We start from the raw sequence: 21873 nt of genomic DNA on the forward strand, positions 1-21873 counted from the left end.
TGAAGCTTTCTTGTCAGCTGAACCAATTTGAGCTAAAATCCTGCAGGTAAATTAATGTTTATATATACACAGTACAGACCAAAAGTTTGGACACACCTTCTCATTCAAAGAGTTTTCTTTATTTTCATGACTATGAAAATTGTAGAGTCACACTGAAAGCATCAAAACTATGAATTAACACATGTGGAATTATATATGGAATTATATACATAACAAAAAAGTGTGAAAGAACTGAAAATATGTCATATTCTAGGTTCTTCAAAGTAGCCACCTTTTGCTTTGATTACTGCTTTGCACACTCTTGGCTTTCTCTTGATGAGCTTCAAGAGGTAGTCACCTGAAATGGTCTTCCAACAGTTTTGAAGGAGTTCCCCGAGAGATGCTTAGCACTTGTTGGCCCTTTTGCCTTCTGTCTGCGGTCCAGCTCACCCCTAAACCATCTGGATTGGGTTCAGGTCCAGTGACTGTGGAGGGCAGGTCATCTGGCGCAGCACCCCATCACTCTCCTTCTTGGTCAAATAACCCTTGATGCCTTCAGTGTGACTCTACAATTTACATAGTCATGAAAATTAAGAAAACTCTTTGAATGAGAAGGTGTGTCCAAACTTTTGGACTCTACTGTATATATAAAAGTACTTTAATTTGAATGTTTTTATTTTAAAGTTATTTTAATTTTACACGTTAATGATTCAATTAATAATTATTTCAGCATACCGATGTTAAAATTTTTATTATATATAAATTTAAATTTTTATATATTTTATTATTACTATATTATTATTTTATCATTCGGTCTCTTGACCCTTCAAGTTGTTTCTCTTTTCACAGCATTTATTTCTCCTTGTTAATGTTAGTTTGTAAAAATACAATTGTTAATTTCTAAATTAGTGGGCTAAATGTTGAAATTATCATTACCTAAGATTAATCATTTCTGTATAAGCCATCATTAGTTAGCCAGCTGTAAGTAATGTAATCAGATGAAAGCTTATTGTAAATTTTTACCAAAAACTGAAGATACATTTTTTTATTATTATTAATCTTAGTAACTGATTATAATGTTAGCATAAACACCAGCATAAAATAGCAGCAGATTATTGCGATAAACATTAACATGTAAAAACATGCATTTATTCACCTTTTTGGGATATGTGAGGAATTCAGTGTTGTGATTTATTCATCACTTTTCGCAATCGTTTCTTTATAAGCTGCAATAATTTAGTTAAGACAAATAATAATAACAGTAAAAACATTTTAGTACATTTAAATACAGGTATAATCATTACAAACTGCATGTGCAGAGTAATCATTGTCTTATGAATATATAAATACTTACAAAGAGCATGACAAATGTGTATTTGTTGGATTATAAATGAAGACACGGAGTCTGGGGTGAAAATGGGGGGTGTTTTATTAATTTACTAGACGAGTGCCAGCTGAGAACTACTAAAGAACACAAAAATGTCTCTGTAAGGCACTCAAATTTAATTTGACATTTAAATAAAAAATAAAAAACATGTACAGAAATAATGCAAGACATTTTTCCCCCTTTTTCTTTTTTTAGGAATAAATTATACATTCATACTGTCATACGGCAGCAGAACAGCAATACCATTTGATTCACAAGGCACAAAAAACTGTAATGCCAGGCTGATCCTAAATAAAGGATCAGCCTGATACTGCACATTTTTGGTGATAGCTTCACATTACCATAGAGACAAAGGCACATCTGTGTCAGGGACAGCATAAAGACAAAAGGTCATTAGCAAGACACCTGGGATTCCTGATTTGAAATTTTAGAAATGTGTGTTATGTGTGCTAAAAAAGTGGGAGTGGTGAAAGATGAAGGAATACGAGCTTGAGGAAACCAATTTCAGGTTTTAGCACCATGTTGCATCTTTAGTGGCTGGTGAGTAACTGAGTCGTAACATGAAACACACCGTGCGAAGAGTCTGATTAAAGCGTGGAATGATATTTGGTATATGTATTGGCTAGTAACAGGTTTTGGTCATGCAGAACTTAAAGGCATACTTCACCTATAGGCTAGTGACAAATGGTCAAAAAGTGCTTTAGTTTTCGAGATACCCCTACCGGAGGTAGAACTAAACCCAACAATGTTTTTCCTCATCTCTAAGGTCTCCCTTATATGAAATGGATTCTTGGCTAAAAATATTTTACTGCAAAGATTGTTAAATTAACAGATATTGTTATACACCACAAAACCAATAAAGGACTAAAATATAGCCTGTCCGTATGGGAGTTAAGGCATATAAACTAATGCAGATCAATCACACAAGCTCTGAGAGCTTTGAAACTTGACATGTTTGTAGTCAGGAAGTTGATTCAACTACTAGAAAAGACTGGATGTGAATATCTTGATGTATGGAATAAATAGACACATGTAAACACATATCTAAAATAAGCGGACATGCACAAATTTAATATCTATGCAGAATGTTTTCATTTACTTTGTGCTTGCTTTGCCTGGCATTACCATAGAAACAAATATGATGGCTTGTTGGAAAGGTGGGGTTGTGCTGAATCCAGCAATACCAAATATGTAAATATATAATAAAAGAGAAGTGTTCTGTCACTTAATGTATGAGGTGTCCAAAATGAAAGAACGGTGGACAAAATAGCCTCAAGTCCAAATCAGATTATCAGTGGTGAGAAGAATGTTGACAAATTCATGGTTACTGCAAAGTAACTTACATTAGGTAAGTGCTGATCTATATTTCTGATACATTTAATAATGATACATTTCATAAGGCACAGTATACTATACAATTCATATGAACCACAGATCCAATTGAATCAGGTTAACACTGGAATGGAACACCTTTATTAAAATATCGTCACTGACGGGCAGAATCCTCGCATGTCCAAATTTTGTCTATTTCATATTTTTTCACAATTCAATGCTATTGGTCAAACCCCACGTGGTAAACAATCTAAAGTGTTGAAAATAGATTGAGAGCAAATCTCTTAACTCCATTGGGCACTTCAACTGTCTGAGAATCCTCGTAACTCCACCTCTTCTTCACTCCGCGGCAGGAACTTCCACGGCATTTTGTGTTCTCAGGATTTAAAGTCGCAACGATTGAGAAATCCTCGTCGAGCAACACATAAAGCAAGCCTTAACTCTGATTTTATCTATTTTAAACTATGATATCAGTTATTGATGTATTTTAAATGTCTACTTATTACTAGGCAAGGCAAGTTTATTTATATAGCACATTTCATACACAATGGTAATTCAAAGTGCTTTACATAAAATAAAGTAAAATAATCATGAAGAAAAATAATAATAATAAACATAAGCAATTTTAAAACTTTTAAAATTATGAAAAAAACTACTTAACTAAAATGAATTTAAAAACAGTTGATTTTACATAAATGATTTTACATAAAAAAAGTGAAAATATAGTGCAATCAGTTCGGACATTGCACAGTGCTCATTCAATAAATGCACAGCTAAACAGATGCGTTTTGAGTCTAGATTTAAATGTGACTAGTGTTTTAGCACATCTGATCTCTTCTGGAAGCTGATTCCAACTTGCGGGCGGCATAGTAACTAAAGACGGACTCCCCTTGTTTTGTGTGAACCCTTGGTATTTCTAACTGACTCGATCCTAGTGATCTGAGTGCTCTGTTAGGTTTATATTCAGTGAGCATATCTGCAATAAATTTCGGTTCTAGGTCATTTAGTGACTTATATACGAGTAAAAGTACTTTAAAATCAATCCTAAATGTAACTGGAAGCCAGTGTAAGGACCTGTGAGGACTGGTGTGATATGCTCAGATTTTCTGGTTCTAGTCAGAATCTTGGCAGCAGCGTTCTGCATGAGCTGCAGCTGTCTAATGGTCTTTTTTGGAAGGTCAGTGAGGAGCCCATTACAATAGTCCACCCTGCTAGTGATAAAGGCATGAACAAGTTTCTCCAAGTCTTGACAGGAAACAAAACCTCTAATTCTTGCAATGTTTTTGAGATGATAGTATGCTGATTTAGCTACTGCTTTGACATGACTACTGAAACTCAGACTGGTCTCCAGAATCACACCAAGATTCCTGACATGATTTTTAGTTGTTTGACCCCTAGAGTCAAGGTATGCATTCACCTTGAACACTTCATGTTTGTTTCCAAATGCAATGACTTCAGTTTTTTCCTTGTTTAGCTAAAGAAAGCTCTGGCACATCCAACTATTAATTTTATCAATGCATTGGCAGAGGGAGTCAATAGGCGGATCTTTTGTGACGTCATTGTTTATGTTTGTCGCGTTGCATCATGGGAATCGTGTGGCAGGAAACACAGCTAGATACCTGTAATTTGATTGTTTTGCACGTTTGGAGGAGGATTTAGAGAAGAGGATGGTTCACTCTTGCTGTGTGGTCGATTGTACGGTTAGTTGGGGGCCTGATAAAAAGTTTTCGCTTTCTGATTCAGGTGTCCCAAACCGCAATCCACAGCACCCAGACTATGTTCCTCACATCATTCTGTAGCTGTGCTTTGCTGCAAGCCTCACTAGTACATGCAGCATTTGTAAGTCCTATCCTGACAGCTGCTTCTACTTTAAACATTAAAGCTGCTACACGACTGCATGTTTCTCCAAGATTGGATTTGAAAGAAGGAGAAATGTGCAAGCTGTGATATACAATTTTTCACCATTAGTACAGACGCCATTGAAAGTCTCACACTGAAAACAATTGAATTGGTACAACAGTCACTACATTTTCAGTAAATAAATAAGTAAATAAGAACACTGATCAATGAAGACTTACCCGGCTTTGCAGTCGCAGTGAGCAGTGATTATTTCGCCGTTCTCTCTGGCGATCACCCACGGGAGATGCGAATCATGCTGTGACTCTGATTGGCCAGGTCTAACCTCTGCTTTTAGCACAATCACTGCTTTCTGTTTGACAGAAAAGATTGGCCCAACTTTTCGAGAAACAAAATAATCATAGGCCTTCAGACTTTTGAAAGCCTTTAATCTTTCATGAGTGAAGGGTCCAGGGGTTTCTATTAAATGAGAATAAATGTCTCCCCAGCAGATTGTTGGCCAAGACACGGGCGAGTCGGACCAACGTTTTTTGTCATCCCAGATCTCATATGGGCTTTGAATAGCTTCGATTTTGTCACCAATACAAATTTTGAGCTTCTCTCCAAACCTCCTCCGGTCTTCAGATGTTAAAGTGCTTATATATTGAGGATTTTGCCCGCTAAAGGCCCGTTCACACCAAGCACGATAACTATAAAGATAACGATAAAGATATAGTTCTAAAAATCATTCTCAATATTAAAGAATAGCAGAGTCCACACCATAACTATATCGTTGGAATCACTTTCAGAACGATTTTTTCCCCCTGATTAACGATAAAACATTGCCAACCAATCAGAATCAATCCTGCTGTAATGAGCTCGAGAATTTAAAGCAGCAGACGTGCCGCGTCCGCTTAAAATACACAGACAATATTGTTCGCTGGTGTGGACGCTAATATCATTATCTTTATAGTTATCGTGCTTGGTGTGAACGGGCCTTAACACACTTGAAAGTGCTCGTTGCGTCTTTACAGCCCGCCATACTGTTTGTTTTGTTGCCACACAACCACTCGCGTATGCGTACAAAGATGTCATCAAATATCCTCCTATTGGGCTGTAGTAATTTGGAGATAAGGCTAGGTAAATCTGGGTATCATCAGCATAGCTGTGATAGGCAATTTGGTTCTTTCTGATTATTTGACTTAGTGGAAGCATATACAGGCTAAACAAGAGCGGTGCCAGAAGTGACCCTTGTGGCACTCCACATGTCATAGACGTCCACTTAGACTTATGCTCTCCTAGACTCACATAATAGCCTCTCCCTTCTAAGTATGACCTGAACCATTTGAGTAACATCCCAGAAAGCCCAACCCAGTTTTCCAGTCTCTGTAGAAGTATGTTATGATCGATAGTACTAGGGTTATTATTACTAGGCTTATTATACATGTGCATTAAAGTTTTAAAATGTATCTAATTTCTAATTCTACTTGTATTGAATTAAATGTTTTGGATACCAGCATTAAATTATTGTTTTTATTATTATTTTACTGACTCAAAGTTGGCACTGTGCATGTAAAATGCCCCAAGTAGGCTAACAGGTTTTATTTATGGGAGAAAAAAGGTCTGTCTACTGGCGCCAAGTAAGACTATCTTTGCATAACTCTGTTTTTTATTTTTTTTATTTCTTACAATAACAAATGAAAATCGTTAGGTTAGATACATTTGAGTAGGCTTGTTTTGTTAAAAATCCATAGCTGTAATGCTTCGGTAATGCTCCACACAGCTGTAATGCTCCACACAGCTCTCCACACAGCTCCACACAGCTCTCCACACAGCTCTGCATTCTCTCTTGCACGGCTGCTTCGCTAGCATCATCGGATGCCTATCAGAATCCGGGAGTTAAGACCGCAGTTTGAGCCAGTGGCTTGAATTGATATGGCTCAGGCCCTGGCCCTGTGTCCTCAGACACCTCGACATCCTCCACTTCAGGTGAAGGTGGGGGAGAAAAGTCCTCTACTTCAAATGAACGCTCTGTTGCAAAACTACTTGCGTCACTAGAGTCACTCTCCATTTTAGCGACTCTAACAGCAGCTGTCAATTAATCTGTCACTGAGGGTCTCAGGTTCACGCCCCACCGGCTCAGCCCTGCCCTTGGTTTGTCCCCTCTATCTCCGCTGTGCTCTGCCCACTTTTCAGCATTTTTCAAATATTGCCAGTGGGTGGAGTCAGGCTCTGACCAGGGGTTGTTACCCCTTAAAGCCTTATCTCTTGTCAAAAGGCTCGACAGGACCGCAGACTTTGATGAACTCTGCTGGCAGCAGCGACGTCTGTGTCTGTATCATTCTTATCAATGAGTGCATAACCTCATATCTCCACGCTCCCAAGTCATAAAAATCTCGTATCTCAGATTAAACATGATTTTGTCCCACCCTCTTTGTTTTTTGATGATGGAAGCATAAAGAAGATAACAGCAGCTGCCAAGTGTAAAAGAACCATCAGCATATATCATTGATGGCATGGATCTTCTTCAAATGCTCAATGATTCAGCCTTTCAAACATACAATGACCTGGGTGAGTGTGTCTGGAAAAAGATTGCAACTTTAATGGGAAAGGAAGGTAACAGCTGTGTCGTTATAGTTTTTGATAGATATGACCACCAACACTCAATCAAAGATCTTGAAAGACAAAGAAGGGGCACCAAGATGGGCATCCTAGCACCAACCTGGATGAGCTGAGGTACACACTAGCATCTACCACAGATATGTCAGCAGCAAATCTACCCCCAACAGAAGATGGCTTCCAGCAACATGTGCTGAGAGCCGTGTACCAAACAGCAGTGTGGCATGACAGCCACCTGGCCAAAACTCTTCTCTGGAACCCAGTTGGTAGAGGATGGAGGCTCAGAGAAGGTGGCTGCATTTAATCTGTGATGTTCCAGAAGGCACCAGCACCTAAAGGAGTTAGAGACCTCACCCACCTCTACTGTACAGACGGAAACTGTGCCGATGCCACCAAATGCCAGTGTCTTTCTGTGGGCTTGACCTGCACAGGGTTTTGCTCTTGCCCTGACTGTCCAAATATGACCCACTTTGTCACTGATGACAATGTGGATGAGTGGTGTGTTGCAGTTGTAACATCATGGGGAGTTGACCCCATAATGTTTCAAGAGGGTCTGGCTGCAGGCTTGTACTTGCACTCTCAGACTTGCACACTCAGACATTTGCACTTCCGCTAGTGACATCACTTGCAGTCTTTATTTTTTATTTTGTTTTTTTTTTTTATTACTTTTCGTTTGAATTTCCCAACATTTTATAAAGCCAGGTGGTGAAGACAAGAAAAAAGAAACTAAATTAAAATGTCACTTGCAATTGCCACTTGAACTCTCCGCTACCTGTGACGTCACTTGCAATCAACACAAATCGTGCATGTTGCCAATGGAGACAAGACGCTGTGGTGGTGATTAAATGATTAAAACTAATTTAGCACTATAACGTACAGGGTCCTGCAAGAAAAAGACAAGATCGGCAAATCCATGGCCAGAACACCAGAATATGAACATTTGCACAAAGTCTCTAGCTAAGCGTAGAAAAAAAACACTTAACATGGCTTAATATATTAAGATGCCATTAAAATATCAAATTAAATGTACAGTTAATTAATATAAGGAATATGTATATAGTATTTTCCTCACATACCGCAAAATGTGGCATAATAGACATAGATGAGAAAGGCCAAACTCATGCTTCTCAACTTTATTAAAATACACAACTAATATGTACAGGCAAGCAGGTGAGCCCAGAATAAACGCAACATGCAAAGTTTCACATTAAGCATTTTTCCATATAGAATAAACTGTCTACAACTTGTTTATATCACTGTCTTTGTCCATTAACCTACATTATGTGTTTTATTTATAATGATTTTCTATAGGAGGAAAACGTTTAATGTACAATTTAACGCACTGCGTTCTGTACTCGTCTTCTTACCTGTACGGAGCTGATCCTTTTAAAATCACTTGCGGGCAATGCATAATGCCCGTTCATATTTGCTGGTCTGTATATATTTTGAGTCAACAACAAGACATATAGGCTAGGCTAGGCCTACTAAATTGTCTTTATCATCTAAGTCTGTTATTAGGCCACATTAAGCGTTATGTTGTATGGGAGGACAAAGTTTGCACATTGTGTTCATAGCCATCTGCGTGCCTTGTAGTACATTGAATAATAACTATATATCAAATTTGGTCTTTTAATTGAACTTAATGTGTCTGAATACATTATGCCATATTAAGTGTTAGTTTTTTTTCTACAGAAGGAAAACGCTTAACGAAAGACTTTGTTCATTGCGTTCATATTCTGCTGTTCTGTGGCCAAGGTCTGTGCTTGTCTTTTTCTTGCAGGACCCTGTACGTTATAGTACTAAATTAGTTTTAATCGTTTAATCACAACCACAGCGTCTCGTCTCCATTGGCAACATGCAAGATTTGTGTTGATTGCAAGTGAAGTCACAGGTAGCGGAGAGTGCAAGTAGCGATTGCAATTGACATTGTAATTTAGTTTATTTTTTCTTGTCTTTGCCACATGGCAACTGTTATAAAATGTTGGGAAATTCAAACAAAAAGTTATCAATAAATAGAACAAAATAAAAAATAAAGACTGCAAGTGACGTCGCTAGCAGAAGCAGTGTCTGAGAGTGCAAGTGCAAGTCTGCAGCCAGACCCTTCTCCAATGGTTACCAAAAGCAGTTGATGTTCCAAATGGTTGCTGCTAGAAAATAAACTAAACAGCCTGAGAAGACAGGGCTCATTTCCCCAAAAAGTGTTTGTTTCTTTAGTTAGATTGCCATTTGTTTTAAGACAGTAATTTAAGTTGTATTGTGTGAAGTTAGGTTATAGTTTTATTAAAAAGTTCATTAAGTTAAAACTCCTGGTCTCCTGTTTGTGCTATGGTAAGGTGTTATCTTTCGATTTCAATCTTTGTTTCCATATAGTACAAGGTGCCATATTAAATATTTTTTATATTTGAATTTCTCAACATTCTTCTCACCACTGATAATGAATGGGTTTGGACTCAATTATGTCAGTGTTCCATTTTCATTCATTTTGGACACCTCATACATTAAGTGACAGAACACTTCTCTTTTATTATATATTTACATATTTGGTATTGCTGGATTCAGCACAACCCCACCTTTCCAACAAGCCATCATATGTGTTTCTATGATAATGCCAGGCAAAGCAAGCATAAAGTAAATGAAAACATTCTGCATAGATATTAAATTTGTGCATGTCCGCTTATTTTAGATATGTGTTTACATGTGTCTATTTATTCCATACATCAAGATATTCACATCCAGTCTTTTCTAGTAGTTGAATCAACTTCCTGACTACAAACATGTCAAGTTTCAAAGCTCTCAGAGCTTGTGTGATTGATCTGCATTAGTTTATATGCCTTAACTCCCATACGGACAGGCTATATTTTAGTCCTTTATTGGTTTTGTGGTGTATAACAATATGTGTTAATTTAACAATCTTAGCAGTAAAATATTTTTAGCCAAGAATCCATTTCATATAAGGGAGACCTTAGAGATGAGGAAAAACATTGTTGGGTTTAGTTCTACCTCCGGTAGGGGTATCTCGAAAATTCAGGGGCATTGTCACTAGCCTACTAGGGGTGTGCCGGTTTCAGAATTGGTTCTGACGCGAGTCAAATGTGACGGTTCATAACATAACCGTCGGGGGGTGTAGCTATTTTCATTTTGTTTCATATTGTCTCGCCACCATGCTAGTGGATCTGCCGTAGAGTCAATTGGTTGATCTTGGAGATAGCGGGTTAACTCCGTGTCAGCGCGCGCTCTGATCCGCGCCAAAGTATTTTAAGCAAATTTCAAAGCCGCACCCACCCGCCATCCGCTGATTAGCTTAATGACTGTTTTGTGGTCTATGGACGATGCAATGCTTTGCTGATGCGAGCCGCAAAAAAAAAAAAAAAGACATTGTCTGTTCTAGAAAGGATGCAGCAAAGATATTTAATGCTAATGTATGAAGCATAGGCCTACGCTGAGTTTCATTTACATTGAGATGCGCTCTAGTTCACAGTGCAGTGCAAGTGAACGCGGCGCGCTGGTGCTTCCATGTCACGGTGGTTATCATTGTCTGCTATATTTGCTTTTTATTTATTAAAATACATGAAATTGGTTGATGAAACATTTATTAAAATTAAGATAAAATTTGTTCAAACGAAATTTGTTTTTTTAAGAAAGGTTTTCTACAAAGCAAATTTTTATGAAGTGGTAAATATGTCTGACGATTTACAAAACTTCATTAAGTGGTAAAAACCATCTCTCGATATATTGCGCATCTTATGATCCTATCTAAAAAATGAAAATAATTTTTGATAAAAAATGTTTCTAAAAAATATTTTAATGACACGGTTTTGGCGTTTATAGAGTTCTAATGACGGTGTTCAACTATATAACCGCCGGTCTCACTGTTATATACTAACCGTCACACCCCTAACTTCACCCAAAAATGTATAAAAATCTATTTTCTAGATTTTAGCTAATCGTCAGTGTTTTCACTACAAGTCTTAAAGCAGACAACTACATTATCTGTGCAATTTGAAGATGCTGTGCTGTAAAGAAAACAACAGAAAACTGACGTTAGTGAAGCCCAACATGACAAAGTAGAATATTCTTTATGAAAAAGTGATGTGATATATAAAAGACCTGAGGAAATTCAGGAGCTTCATACCTGGAGACAGCAGGGGTTTCTTTGGCTTCTTCATCATGAGGTAATGCTTCACGATCCTGACAGTCAACACACAAAACAATTACAAGATGCAAAATCGAATCAGATACTGTTTAAAAGTGCTGAAGACAAAGCTTGATTAATACATTTCAGGGATATACATTTAAACCAGACTCTTTTAACATTATTTGAAACAACAAAACCAGCAAATAATTTACTATTATCATTAGATATACCACATTATTCTTAAACTGGTTTATAAACAGACAATCATTCTGCTCCTGGTTTGAGTTTTACAATAAACTTGGATTAACTTTCATCTACTTTTTCCAAACATGAACATCATAATCAAACACTGATTTATGGTGAATAAACGGCAAATTAATTTCTACTAGCCACAGAAATTCTTTAGAATTAAAAAAAATGTACTTTGTCTTAGACTTTGGCTTATTTGTTTTTTTAACACTTGGGAAATCACTCTTGGATATAAAATTGAGTACTAGAATTAAGAACAACATTTCCACATTAGCAGCAACTTTTAACCTCATAATTTTTTGGTGAATGCAGTCCCAGATCATTTCCATGCATAAGAGATTAAACATAAGCAATACTTGCCTTCCGGTGTTTCTTCCTCCAGCAGAAACCGATCACAGCCAACACTGGAAGAATCAGTAAAGCACACAGCCACAGCCACAGGTGTCCAGAGGAGTCAGGAGGGTTTGGGGAAGAGGTCTGTGGTGGCTCTTTGGTGGAGGACAATACTGGTTCTGTCACACACAACAAATGGACACTTACATTATTATCATCATGTAGACAAACTAACCAGAAACAGCGATCCTGACAGACCTAACTGACCAATCCACTGCTATCATCTGCTAGGGGTGGGCGATATGATCAAAACCTTATCTCACGATATGAGAAATTTTATCTCGCAATAATGATATATATCTTGATATTAGTGTTGTCAAAAGACCCGGAACTTCGGTAACATGTCGGTACTAAAAAAAATGAAAATGTGACGGTACCAGGTTTCTTTAAGTACCGGTGGTACCGAGGACCCGGTCAACCCGGCTCTTGACTTATAAAGCGCAATGATTTCCGTGAAGCAGAAAACGCAGACGGAATCTCAAAATCCAGTCATGAAAATGGAACTTACATTTTAATATGGACAGTCACGAAATTTGTCCAAGTTAGCATAAATTAATCAAATCTAATCTCCATATGGACCAGGACTCTGTAAATGTTAAGCCACAAAAGTTGGTTGAAATCTGAATCCTGCATGTTCTGCGCGTCTCTGTGTGAATGAATGAATGGTTCGTTTACTACATAGACTGAAGCGCGTGACGCATCTGCCGTCTCAATGAGGACATAAATACATCAACAACATCACCAGAACTGTTCTGAGTCACTTCACTATCATTTTACCATTTCATTTGAGTAAACCAGTGTCAAAATAAAAGTAGACCGTCAAAATAAGTTTATATTTACATAAAGGCACTGTGCTAGAAATATTACTATTATTTAGTAGAATGTATGTGATACTGCTACTGTTGAAAAAAAAAATTAAACTTTTTTTTTAAGAAATAAAATCACACAATATTTCTTCCATTTTTTTATTTTAATAGCAAATCCCCTTTACTTACCAAAAAATGTTTAGATTTCATTAATTAAAAGACTAATTAAATGTTTTTCATAATTATATTACTTGCAGAAAAACTTTTAACACAATTGTAAATAAGGGTAAAGAATGGCATTCATTTTATTTTTAGTTATAAAAGTTTTTTTTTTTTTTTTTTTTTAGAATATTTTTATGTTTTGCTTTGGTACCGAAATTGGTACAAAGAACTGTGGATTTTCACTGGTATCGGTACCGAATACTGAAGTTTTGGTACCGTGACAACTCTACTTCATATAAAATTTTGTAAATACTAAAATATAAAAGTACAGATAACTTGTGATTTCCCCACCCCCAATTTCTTACTTTTTATTGCTACTGATAGAGTCAATGTTTACTGGAATAATTATTTGAGAATCTGTATGCTGCCTTCATGCAATTGTTTTAATTTGTTCATGTATTTCTTTTAAGTACATTTTTAAAGGAGTGCATTTAAAAAGCATAGTACTTTTTGCCCTGATATCAAACTTTTGTTTTTCATTCAAATCAATTAGATTTTAAAGATTCTCACCTTCAAAAGTGAAGTTAAGTACAATCCGATTTCCATTCAGCAATATATCTAAGCGATCCACGCTGCTGCAGTTCGGCAGGATCAGGACCAAATCTTCTGTTTGATTGAACCATCCCTCTGTATCTGGGTAGTCACTGCAGTTCCAGTTTTCACAGAAGAGCTGTGCGACCACCTCATCTGTGCCACATCTCACCACCATCAGCTGATCATCCGCTTTCAGGTCAGACCGCTCCAAGATCTTCTTGGAGCAGATTTTTCCCTCACTGACCATCTCACCACCAGTCAAGATGAACATCAGCCCTGTAAAACAAATAAACAAATCTGTTGTTGTGTTTTCTGATTTGTTGATTTCATTTGCACTGACTTGAGCTAAATAATGCCCTATTGTCTTTCAGAGCTACTTTACAGCAGAATCTGAAGTTAATTCAATAATTGATTTCCTGTTAATCTCTGTGAAACTGCTGTGATAGTATCTATTGTATAAAGCACTTTAGAAATGCAGAGAGTACCTACTAAAAGTAGTTTTAGTCAATGGGTTAATTTTTGGGTCTTTATTCATACATGATTTTGAGTTAGAACTGATTTGTCACCACAACTTTTTATGGTGATAAAACAAAACCATCAGACAAAGACAAAACTACAGCAACCGATTACAGATTACAGAAGAAACTGACCGTTCTCGAGTCTCTCTGATCAAAAGCTTTAGGCTCCGACTAGCAGCGCGCGAACCTAATCGGAACATTGCCAGTCAAGACCAACTTATTTTTAACATCATAACGCATAATTAAAGCGCCACTTAAATCATGTACATTGTTAAGGCAACATATAAGTTTAATGTGTTATTTGTCATGCACGGAATGTCTTACGCATGTTCAGACACATTTCAGCAAAAGACATCGCTTAAGAACACCCTTTAAATAAATAAATAACACAGGAGAAGAATAAGAAGGCATATTACCTCCAAAAACCACAGCAGTCATAAACCTAACCATCTTTATACAGTTGTGCGAACTGCTTAACAGCAAAGACAAAACGCACAGCCAGTTTGTTTTTGCCGAAAGGAAAGCTAGCTAACTTCTTCCTGCTTCTTCTTCTTCTTCTTGTAGAATTCCGGCAGTGTAGATGCTGAGCGTATTACTGCCCTCCACAGGTCAAAATTAAAACTAAATTAAATTCTTACATACAGTCCTGTATCATGCAAGAACTGAAGAACTGCCTTGGAGATCAGTTTATGCTCAAGAATCATTTTGTCTGCATTCGTCCAAACTAATACATTAACACAGGTATTAAGGCAACAAGTCAAATAGCTCACCAGCACGCAAACCTCCCAAAGTTACACGATCCCCAATTGATCCATAAAACCGGTTAAAAGCGTTAAATCAGGTCATGGCTTGTCTCGAAAAAAACAAAGACAGTATGAATTAACCCCCAACTCACTCACCTGAAACTATGAGGATTCCTGTGATGATGAGGAATCTCATTTTCACTAGTTCTAGAAAATCCTACAGTTAGCCTCGTCTGCGTTCTGCTGTATAACTAGAAAACGTGCATCTACTGTTGTACCAATATATACACTCATCAGCTGCAGTCAGCCAATGTGCTTCCTTCCCCAGTGACTGAATCTCCAGGGAGAACTCTGTCAGATTGCTGGGATTTCACAACATAACAGTCAACCCCAGACAAGCAAAACAGCCCGCAAACAACACTCAACTCCACTCTTCTCTTTCTCTCTCTCAATAGAGTCGGCATCTGAATTCTGACCTGTGTTTGTACAATCATGAGTCATACACATCTCCAATACTCTGGTGTAAACTTTGTGGAAGTGTTTATAGACTAAACGTGACATGTATACATTCTTCTGTACTTATTGTCCTTTTATTTTCTTTCAGGTTCAGTTTAGTTTATTTTGACGCGTTATTTATTTTTTTGTGGTTGCTGTTGTTCTATTTTTGGCTATGCTCAACCGAGGATGAATAAGATGTACCTTGTTTAGTTGTAAAGATAAAATAATAATAATAATATTAATAACAATAAAATTAAAAGAGCACCCTATTTCCAAGATTATATTCTAGAAATAGGTTGGGATGTGTGTGAGTGGTTCAGATCAGTCCAGTGTGTGAATGAGTTCTTATCCCCAGTCCTCAGGAATCTGCTTGAAGGCATGAATGCTTCTGTATTGAGTTTATGAAAGGGTTGTGTGGGGTTGATTAACGTTTTAATTCAAGTAAGAACTCACTAATGACTGGTGCAGCCCTACCAAGGTAAAGTACTCTGCTATGTCAACAAGGAAATTGTTGCTCTTGATTATCTCAACAGGTAAACCATCATTCGAAAGCGAGGAGTGGTTTAGTTATTTTTTTCTTTTAATAAGGTTTTTTTATGATATTAAGATCTTTGAAACCATAGAATTTTCATAATCCTGGTCACAAGTGTCGATATCAAACTAATATAAGAGAAAGGAAAAAAAAAAAATCAATAAACAGTCAGAAATGAAATAAGAAACTAATTACAAACAATAGGACAAAGCATTACACTGCATAAGAAATACATTTTGTAAATGAGTTACTATTCACTAAGTTTCATCCATATTATAATTATTAGCATTATCATTATTCATTTATTTGATTATTCTAGTTATAAAAGTGATTTAGTCGATAGCAGTAAGAGATTTTCATGAATGGGAGACATGACTAATATTGGACAGCTTGCCCTTTAAGACGGATTTCTGGATCCAATATATTGCTACTTGCATATGGGCTTTCATATGCGATTTCTCTCGCAACTGTTTACATTCCCTTAAGATAAAATGACTGTGTTTATGAGGAGAGTTGCAAAGCCGGGCATTTAGACGCATATAAGAGTGTATGTTGTCGTTCAAAGCGCAAAATGCTCACGAGCTCCATTAACAGCTGAAGCGCGACCAGTTCTCACACAGAAACAGACACAGCGCGCGCATGTGGCTCTGTGGTTTGTGTTTCAACAGCCTAAAATCAGTTGTTTTATACTGCATCTCACCAGTAGGGGTTCAATCCTCAACTGGTAGGCAAGAGCCGCCACTGGAAGGTCATGTGACCAGATGATGGCAGCCAGTTTAAGATTGAACCCTCCCTCCCCGTGCAAAAAAGTATCGCCGTGAACATTTTTTTTTTTGCGGCACCACGAAATAAACGATAGAGCATAATATGAAACGATGGAGTTTTAATTTCGTCCATCCGATATATATCGTCATATTACCCAGCCCTTAATGCCACTGAATATATAATCCTAATATAACATCAAAGTAATGCAATAAGGCCAACATACTTTTCATTCTTATTTAGATAATGGAAAATAACGTATATAGTAAAAACATTTTCGAACAAAAAGTGCAAAGTAACAAGTAGGAAGAAAAAATCACAAATAACTTTTCAAAGATTTTTACATCAATAGATTTTTCCCAGACCTGATTTTATCTGTATATTAAGGATGCAATATCTAGTATTAATTCTGATCATGGCTTGTCTTGAAAAAAAAAAAGATGACAGTTTGACTTTAGGAGTCTCCATTAACCCCCAACTCACCTACCTGAAACTAGGAGGAGGATTAACAATCTCATTTTCACCACAGTTCTGATGAATCCTCAAGTTAAAATCAAATAATGTTGGTGTGAAAAAAACAAAGATGCAAAGGGTTTCATTCATCCAATAAAAAAAAAAAATAGGGTAATGATTCACATCTATATTTTTTACTTGAGCCAATGAAAAAGAAATAACTTATTGTCTCAAGTAAATAAAAAAAATAAATAGATGTGAATCATTACCCTAAAATGTTTTAATTGGATGAATGAAACACTTTTATTCAGTGTGCTACAGCAGGTGATTTTTAAATTAAGTCTATGTAATTTTAAGGTAAAATAAAAATAATCATACTAATGCAGAACTGACGTTTACTTCTGGTTTTTTTAAACGTGTATGCAAGTTCAAAAAAAAAAAAAAATTTGATTGCCGATTGTGTATTTTAAGCAAAAACCGTCCGGTTCCGATTTATGGCCGGTCAACCGGTGCATCCCTAGTTCTGGGCCTCATTCACAACAATAATGAGACCGCATACTTGGATGAAGTAGAGAAATTAACATCATGGTGCCAGAACAACTCTCTCTCTCTGAATGTGAGCAAAACTGAAAGAGCTGATTGTCGACTTCCGTAAGAGACAGCAGCAGCCCTATACTCCTCTTATGATCAGCAGGACCCCTGTGGAGAGGGTGAGCAGCTTCAAGTACCTTGGTGTAAACATCTCCGAGGACCTCACTTGAACTACTCGCATTCAAACACAGGTTAATAAAGCCAGGCAAAGACTGTACCATCTGCGACAGCTGAGGAAATTCAGGGTCTCACCAGCAATCCTGAAAACTATTCTGGGGCTATAGAAAGCGTATTGACTCAGTGTATCTCAGTGTGGTATGGGAACAGCTCCAGTCAAGACTGCAAAGCCCTGCAGAGAGTTGTGTGCTTAGCTGAGCGCATTTCAGGGTCTGCTCTCCCCTCTCTGCAGGACATCTACCTCAAACGCTGCAGAAGTAGAGCTGCAAAAATCATCAAAGACTCCATCCACCCCAGTAACCATATTTTCACTTTGCTGCCATCTGGTAAGCGCTTCCGTAGCCCGATGGCAAAAACCGTGAGACTCAGGGGAAACTCTAAACCAGCTTCTTAACATCCTCATGTCTCCACTTAATGTTCACTTCATCTTTTTCACTTTATTCACTACCTCACATAGACACACTGACAGTGTCACCATGTTTGCACATTTGCTTCTTGTACATCCCTGTACATCTTAATATTTAAGAATACAGTTTACACTCATGCACATTATTTTGCGTTCTATATTTAATTCTACGATATACATCTTTCTTATATTTTATTCTTATATTTGTATAGTTTACTTTTATTTCATTCTCACATAGCTATATTTATGTATATTTTCATCTGTGTTGTTTTCTTTAATGATTGCACTGTCCATGGAGCAGACATGACTCACATTTCACTGCTGGTTATATATGCTATATATAATTTTGTATGTGACGAATAAAAATCTTGAATCTTGAATGTATCACTTAAATAATCGATGCTTTTGAATTTGAATATATAACAAAGCATGCAAACAAACGGCCGCTTTTATCATGTTCGTTTTGTGATCGCGCATGTTCCAGTGACTTTTTAGTTTTCAGATAACTTCTCTTTGTTGGTGAAATGATGAGGTTGCATGACGTTGTTCTGAGAGGTGTGTAAAGTGCATGTTTTAGTGACGTGCAGCAGAGCTTCAGGCCCCGACTGTGGAAACCCTAGCTATTCTGGCTTTGGTGCTACTGGCCCGAAGCTATTAGTCCCGCCCGGCCGTTTTAAGCCTTGGCTAACACTGGCCCGACAGTGGAAATGCGGCTAATGATAGCGCATTCTACACACAAGAGACACCCTATGAGAGACACCGACCACTCTGTGCACAATGCATAGGCTTTTTAAAGTGAGAAAATAGTAAATTGAACATACATATTCACGCATAAATCCACAAATTACTTCAGTTATTCACTTTTTTAACGTGGCTGACACTCTCTCGAGTCGGGTCGAAATTAACCAATATCCCGGAGTAATTCATTTACTCAAACAGTACACTGACTGAATTGCTGTGAAGAGAGAACTGAAGATGAACACCGAGCCGAGCCAGATAATAACTGCGTGTAAGCAGGCCCGGATTGGCTAATGTTTTTTTGACTGCGAGGGTCGTTGTTGTCATGGCACTGGGTTGAAATAATATATATTATAGAATTATTATTATTTTACCGCAGCCCCACTCTTTTTATTTATTATTTTACCATTGTCCCACTATTTTTTTATTTAATATTTTCTCGCAGAGTGCAGCCTGCAAGAAAACGATGACGTGTTATCTGTTGACTCCCTGGCCCCGCCCCCAACACGTCACCTTGCAAGTTGCTCAAAATAAAAAAAGTGAGATAAAAATGGATAACAGAAAGCGCAAATGCAGCACTGAAAAGTCCAGAATAAATAAGAAGAAAGCTTTGGAAACTGACGCAGCCAAATTTTCTAAACTGAGCACATTCTTCCTCAAAAAAAACAATCGGAGACGACGAGGCTGGTAAGTAAGCTAACGTTAAGGTAGTTAGGAGAAGTTGTTCAAGATGCTAGCGACATTGCAAAACAACGTTGTTTGCAAACCACCGCTCATGTATCAAAATTTTTCTTGTAGCTCTTCAGCAGCAGTCGCCTCTAGTCCAGTTTGCTGCTAACAGTGAAGAGCAAGGCCCAGTAACGTTACCAAGCTCCAGTCATGAGCCCAACACACCAGAATGGGCAGGAGGGTTGTCATTCAGAAGAACTAATAGTAATGAAGAGCCCTGCCCAATGAAAAATGCCCTGAGATAATTAATGATACCTGATGATTCAGCAATACATTAATGAAAATTAGAAAGTGCAATACATTTAATTTTAATCTTTATTTTATATTTTGTTTTTATTAGATTTTTTTTCCTTTATTTCAATGTTTGGATATTTATGAATACTAAATCTTAAAGAAAAGATTCTTACACTGTCCTGTTGTTTACTGTTCTAATAAATCTTCACTTTGAAGCAAAACTTAGGCTATTGTTTTTACACTGAATTGGAAATGATGTTTTTTTTTTTAAATGCAATGAATTGTATGAAGACAAGGCTGTAGGGAATTATATTCTGTGGTTTTAATTAAATTATTTTAATATAGTCAGTTGTGAACTAAAGTGGGCCGGTCTAAGGCATGAAACTCCAGGGCTGAAAAGGAGTCCCAATCCGGCCCTGCGTGTAAGTGTGTAAAAACTGTTCTATGAGGACTCGGAGAGCTGCGCAGCTGCACACTGTGACACACACACACACACACACTAAATAACATTAAATTACCGGTCCTAACTATAAGCCCAAATATGCAAATGAAAAAAAAACAATCCCATTTTTCCAAAAACAAACCCATCCTTCTATTAACATCAACTCTAAAGTTACCCACCTGTCACTGAGAATACGAAGAGGATTTTCAGCATTTCAGCACTGCGAAATCTACAAGATTAGTTTAAAACACTTAACATCTACTACTTTATCAACATCGAGTCTTCAGGAAAAGACGATCCGTCGAAGATGAAGCAGAAAAAGTGAAGATTCTTCTCTTCCGTCTCGATAAAACAACACTAACTTACACTATGAAAGATGGTGGACCGTCTGAGCTACTGCTTTTCTTCTACGACGGATGGCAAACCAACTTTTGGTGCATTTACCGCCACCAACATGACTGGAGTGTGAAGCACTAGTAAGCAGATGACACGCTCAAGAAAAAAGTGCACAGCCTGTGCACGCGCATTTGGTTTAGTTTGTCCGCGTACACTCTCCGATGACGTCACACAAAACCCATCTGAATCGCTCATGCGTAAAGTATAACACAGGCTTGAAAGGAAACGATCTAATATTTTTGATGTCATGTTGTACTTTTATTTATGTGGTTTGTCCAAAAATTTTATTTTTGTTATTCAACTGTTTATTATCTTCGGAAAATACCATATTCACAAATGTAAATGGTAATGGTCTAATTCACAACCTAGCTTTAATGTTTTTCATCTGGACTTTAAAACATATTACAAAACAATAGAAAACATGCAAAATATGAAGGCTACAAGAACATTTCATCTGCTGAAGGAACTGAATATATTTAAATTTTCCCCTTCTATAAATTAATATGTTATTATCCTCTGGTCTGTACATTTCTTTTTTTGTTGTGCAGGTTGCACAGTATTTGTAGTGCTCTCTGTACCTATTGTCCTGTGCATTGTTCATAATAAAATTTTGAAAAAAAAAATGGAAAAAAAAACGATCTAATATGCAAATCTCAAAACCAACGCCATAGTATAACCAGCAAAAACAACCAATAAGGGATTTGATCTATTCAAATTCACGGGCACGTTTAAACAGTATTTCGACACTGGTGACAGACAATTACGCTCATCAACCACATACATGGTGGAACTGGGGTGTTGCTTTAAATCGACGTTGGTGTGGATGGAGGGGGAAGGGAAGTGTTTACGCGCTAAACCTACCCGTCATTATGACCTGGGCCAATCAGGTGACATGATTAAACACGGTCGCTAAAATCTATTACTTTCCTGTTATCGCCACCTAAATAACCTAGACTCACCGTTCTATATTCACCACTCACGGACAAACATTGAGCGAATAAATTATACTTATCAGATAGAAACAAAATCCTAACCACTATAAATATAATATACTTCACAAACAAACAAAATTCACAGCTCGTGTAAGGGAAAGCAAAGACTGCTCAGAGGGCGGAGCCTAGACCGAGAAGACCTTGTTCACTTTCAGATGTCGACTTTTTTT

General features: G+C 37.2%; 2 protein-coding genes across 2 annotated transcripts in view; one reads left to right on the forward strand and one right to left on the reverse strand.

The window, feature by feature from the left end:
* The window catches only part of LOC127944598 (SLAM family member 5), a 155854-nt gene that overhangs the window by 15772 nt on the left and 118209 nt on the right, over positions 1-21873 (forward strand). The window lies entirely within an intron of this gene.
* On the reverse strand, positions 10007-20684 carry LOC127944603 (uncharacterized). The gene is made up of 5 exons (XM_052540655.1): positions 20495-20684; positions 13469-13768; positions 11898-12049; positions 11286-11341; positions 10007-11166 (listed from the first exon to the last, which is right to left on the reverse strand). The coding sequence occupies exons 1-5, from the start codon at positions 20526-20528 to the stop codon at positions 11094-11096; spliced, it is 615 nt and encodes a 204-aa protein (XP_052396615.1). The 5' UTR covers positions 20529-20684; the 3' UTR covers positions 10007-11093.

The sequence above is a fragment of the Carassius gibelio genome, chromosome A23, assembly GCF_023724105.1.
Source record: "Carassius gibelio isolate Cgi1373 ecotype wild population from Czech Republic chromosome A23, carGib1.2-hapl.c, whole genome shotgun sequence".
Taxonomy (NCBI): Eukaryota; Metazoa; Chordata; class Actinopteri; order Cypriniformes; family Cyprinidae; genus Carassius; species Carassius gibelio.